Below are 5,000 nucleotides of genomic sequence, written 5' to 3'. Positions count from 1 at the left end.
ACACCTGCTCACAGCTCAACTTCATATCATCCTCTTCTGTGTTTCCATGTGCCATTTCCTTAGCAACCATGCTGCTGTTAGAAAGTCACTGTACCAGCGAATTGAACCAGCGACCTTTCGGTGACGAGCCCTGCTCCTTGCCACTGCACCACGCTAACGAACTAAGTAACCAAGTAGCTAACCAGTAACAGAGCCACAGCAGTGATCACACAACCTGCTGGTGGAGGAGGTATTTATATAAGCTGGTTGGACATGAGTAACGTGGAGAAACTTTTCCTTTCAGTAAATTCATCTAGTTTTACCAGAAAGAAAATGTGGCTTGATCTGAGCCAGCAGTCAGGCTGCCGAGGCTGATATTATGGGATGGCAGTTTACGGTGCTAGATGTGTAACCTGAGGGGCGTAGGTTCCGACCTTGGCCGGACGGACCACCATATTAATGACGGAAATGTTAACTTTCCAGCCATATGCGAGTCTGCGGGGACAAAGAGATGGGTGTAAGTGGGTGGGTGCAGTGTAAGGTTTCACAGTCTTATTATCTGGACGTTGGTTTAACGTTTTCCGTCAGTTTGTGTGCGGAATCGGCACCGGCGGAAGGCGCAGACAGCGGCGTCTGGGTGGAAGGCCTGCGGGCAGTCAGACTGATCCACCTGAGGAAGGCCTGGAGGATCAGCGTGTCTGTGTCTGTAATGTGAAGCACAGTGCAGTCTGTCAGTCTGTTCTTTTCCAATCCGCTTTCAAAGCTCAGTTCAAAGGTAAAGAAAAACTAAATGTTTTTCCGGAAACAATCTGGAGTCTGTTTTATTTGGCATGGACTTTAAAACAGCCGTATTATAAGCACTAAAAACTTTACAAACCCAGAATACAAAAAAAAAATCCTGCATTTTTTCCTGGCTCTCATTTGGAATTTGTGAAAGGCTCCTTCCTGTCTGGCCCTGATAGCAGGATCTCTGAGCGTCTCTCAGAGGCCCGGCCTGCACTTACAGAGAGCACTCACGCTGCTGTGCTATCTGCTAACTGCAGCCTAACCGCGCCCAGAACGGCCTGTTAGCCATCAGTGAAGCTCCTATCAGTCCATCTCTGCTTTTCCCTTATTGTGGGAAAGGTGAGGAAGTTTTGCTTTTATATAGCGCCTTTCATCCCTTTCAAGAATTTCGAGTGCTTTTAACAGGACGTGAAGAGTGGTGTCACGTGTCTGTGAGTCGATTTCAGTGACCATCTTTCTGAAAGTTGCAAGTCTGTGAGAAGCTCACTGTGAGAAGCTTTTTTTGTCTTTTTTTTTAAAAGGCCATTCTTACATTACATTACCGGCATTTAGCAGATGCTCTTATCCAGAGCGACTTACATCAATTACAGGTTTTTACAAAGTCATCCATTTATACAGCTGGATATTTACTGAGGCAATTCCTTGCCTAAGGGAACAGCAGCAGTGTTCCCGTGGGGAATCGAACCTGCAACCTTTCAGAATCCTGCTCCTTAACCTCTCTCCTACACTGCCACCATACTGCACGTTCTTCTTCTTGTTGAAGTTGTATGGAAAAAGGTTGAAAGTGGGAAGTCCATTAGTAAACAGTGGCAGTAGCAGTGTAAATGCATTTGGTGTGGATTCCTGACCCCCCCGTGTGTCTGTGGCGTTGGTCAGGTCTGCTTGGCGGGGGCAGATTTCACTCCCTCACTGGTCGGACACTACCCCACCGCGTCACACGCCGACCCCCCCCCCCACAGACCGGGACGATGAATCATAACTGCCATTCTGCTGCAGGCTCCTGCCGGGAAACTCTGTAACTCCTGAGACAGACCCCTGGCGCGCTCCGTCACTTGCCACCTGCAGCCGGGCGTGGGCATGTGTGTGTTTTTTGGGTTGGTTGTTCTGCATATTGCGTGTCACCCTTTCGTTTTGCCCTCCCTCTGGTTTTTACATTGTTTGTGTCGTCTGTGAGAGATCCATCAAGCATCTGCATTCATTTCAACATGGCCCTTGGTGTGAGTGCTGTGTGATGGCTGTGATGATGGTGATGGTGATGGTGTTAATGATGGTGATGATAATGGTGATGATGATGATGATGATGTTGATGATGGAGGTGATGGTGGTGGTGATGATGATGATGATGATGATGATGATGATGATGATGATGATGATGATGATGATGATGGAGGTGATGATAATGGTGATGATGATGATGATGATGATGATGATGATGTTGGTGATGATGGAGGTGATGGTGATGATGATGATGATGATGATGATGATGATGATGACGTTGGTGATGATGGAGGTGATGGTTGTGGTGTTGGTGATGGTGATGATGATAATGGTGATGATGATGATGATGGTGGTAGTGTTGGTGATGGTGATGAAATTAACAGTGTTGGTTTTGATGATGGTAGTGTTGGAGATGATCACACAAAAAGTATGTAGAGCGCACCAGATGTGTATCACACATACACATAGACATACACTCACATATATATGTATCTAATTTATTGTAATTAGAATCAGCAGGGGCCAGGGTGTGGTTGTCAGGGGTTTTCCAGTCCACTGATGGCCCTGTGTTTCTACCCAGTGATGTAGGGTTTTATGATGATGCGGGTTTAATGCTGCTCACTGGTACCTGTGGGTAGCTGAGGGGCTGGGCTGCAGGTACCTCTTTTGATGGTGTGAAGGTGAAAGAGAGAGAGGGAGAGGAGAGGGAAAGAGAGAGAAAGCAAGGGGAAAGAGAGAAGGAGTGGTGGGGATATCTGAAACGCATTTAAAATGTCAGACCAGCACACATGTATGCGTATCTGAGGAAAGCCAGGGTTACAAAGTTGTCCATGTGTTTCAAATTGCTAACACCCTGCATCGGAATTCGAATAATGTGCAGCTGGAAATCCATCATGCCAGACCTGCAGTATGCTTCCACGGTAGCTGCTCCGCCGGTCGCCGCCACCAGCCCCCTGCCTCACAGCAAAACGAGGCAGCAATCTTTAACCCCAGGACGTCCCCTGCTCTCTGGTGTCATTTCCACGCAGAAGATGTAATTTACCTATCATCTCCGGGGGCCCCTGTGACACGGGGCGGCGCTGTGAATACGTCTCATTTGCATGCTGTCAAAGCGATGTCCCGAATTCACCTCGTCCCCAGGGGCGATGACACGTTTCCGCGGCAACGTTTGGGATGTAGCGGGATAGAGCTCATTTTGCTGCCTCCTGTGTGCTCCCACAGAGCTCAGAGTCACAGCTGAGCGAGAAACTTCCAGGCTGTGGAGGCATACCGTGTCGCCCAGGGTAACGTTAAAGTGAATGAGTAAATCATTTTATGCAAAAGGAATAACCTTGAGTTGTCCCCCTGGTGATATGGAGCTCCACCCATCGCGGGAACATTCGGGAGTGGCGCTTTCTCTCTGTTATCTAAATTGACTTCTTTTCCTCTTTTATACAACAAAAGAAATCTGTTCAGCATATTATGATTTTAAAATATCACCACTTCAGTCCTTTTGTGTTTTAATATAATCAGTACAATATACCTTGATGGTTTTCAACAAAGGAGTTCTAATTAACAGAGGCCATTGTGGAGAGAAAATGTGAAATTATAAGGACACCCTATTACATAGTTACTAATGAGGGTAGGTTTCACACACAAGAGGTATACGCTTGTAATTACACTCACTCTCTTCCTGAACCTTATGATCCCCTTACCTTTATTTGACCTCAACCCCAACTCTACCCTTGACCCGCACTGCAACCCTAAACCCTCCAAACCCAGCGTGGAGCCCTTAACGTAATTACACAAGTCATGTAGGAATGATCATCATAGCTCAGTACTTAATTACACTGTAATAGCTGAATTCATTGACTTCTTAGGGCTCCATGTTAACAGATTTTTTTGGAGTTAGATTACAAGAGTTTTCTTTAGGTTAGTGACAAGAACTGGGTGTTTATTTGTATCGCCACACATGGTATTGTTTTAAATTCCTCTTACCAGACCGGGGTTCTCTCTGCATTATGTGTATAATGTCGGACAGCGGCTCCTCACCCCTTTAGGCCTGGATCTCATGCTGGAAGTGGCTGTTCTGCTCTCCTGTGATTCAGACAGATGGAAGGTTTACTCTCTTCCTGTTTTCCACAGTTCCTCTTCCTGTCGGAGGTCCTGCAGTGGAGATCCCAGACCACGCCTGACCACGTCCTCTTTACTCTTCTCAGCTCACGGGTGAGACCCCCATACACACACGCTATACACACTCTAAACTCGCATTACTCACACTTTACACACTGGACGCACTGCACACACACTACACACACCACACACACTGCACACACACTACACACACCACACACTCTGTACTCACACTTTACACACTGGACACACTGTGTAGCACTACACACTGCACACACACTACACACACCACACACACTGCACACACACTACACACACCACACACTCTGTACTCACACTACTCACACTTTACACACTGTGTAGCACTACACACTGCACACACACTACACACACGCTATACACACTCTGTACTCGCATTACTCACACTTTACACACTGGACACACTGCACACACACTACACACACCACACACACTGCACACACACTACACACACCACACACTCTGTACTCACACTACTCACACTTTACACACTGTACACACTGCACACACACTACACACACCACACACTCTGTACTCACACTACTCACACTTTACACACTGTAAACACTTTGTAGCACTACACACTGCACACACACTACACACACCACACACACTGCACACACACTACACACACCACACACTCTGTACTCACACATTACACACCGTACACACTGTGTAGCACTACACACTGCACACACACTACACACACCACACACACTGCACACACACTACACACACCACACACTCTGTACTCACACTACTCACACTTTACACACTGTAAACACTTTGTAGCACTACACACTGCACACACACTACACACACCACACACACTGCACACACACTACACACACCACACACTCTGTACT

General features: G+C 47.0%; 1 protein-coding gene across 7 annotated transcripts in view; it reads left to right on the top strand.

The window, feature by feature from the left end:
• Window positions 1–5,000, top strand: part of LOC118795292 (disco-interacting protein 2 homolog C-like) — a 144,868-nt gene that overhangs the window by 121,594 nt on the left and 18,274 nt on the right. For all 7 annotated transcript variants that reach the window (XM_036553737.1, XM_036553729.1, XM_036553722.1 and 4 more), the window contains one exon: window positions 4,108–4,188. In XM_036553737.1, coding sequence (XP_036409630.1) covers window positions 4,108–4,188 — 81 coding nt within the window. The remainder of the gene's footprint in view (window positions 1–4,107; window positions 4,189–5,000) is intronic.

Source organism: Megalops cyprinoides, chromosome 2, assembly GCF_013368585.1.
Source record: "Megalops cyprinoides isolate fMegCyp1 chromosome 2, fMegCyp1.pri, whole genome shotgun sequence".
Taxonomy (NCBI): domain Eukaryota; kingdom Metazoa; phylum Chordata; class Actinopteri; order Elopiformes; family Megalopidae; genus Megalops; species Megalops cyprinoides.
The sequence above is the reverse complement of the archived record's forward strand: the minus strand, read 5'-3'. Positions and strand labels throughout refer to the sequence as shown.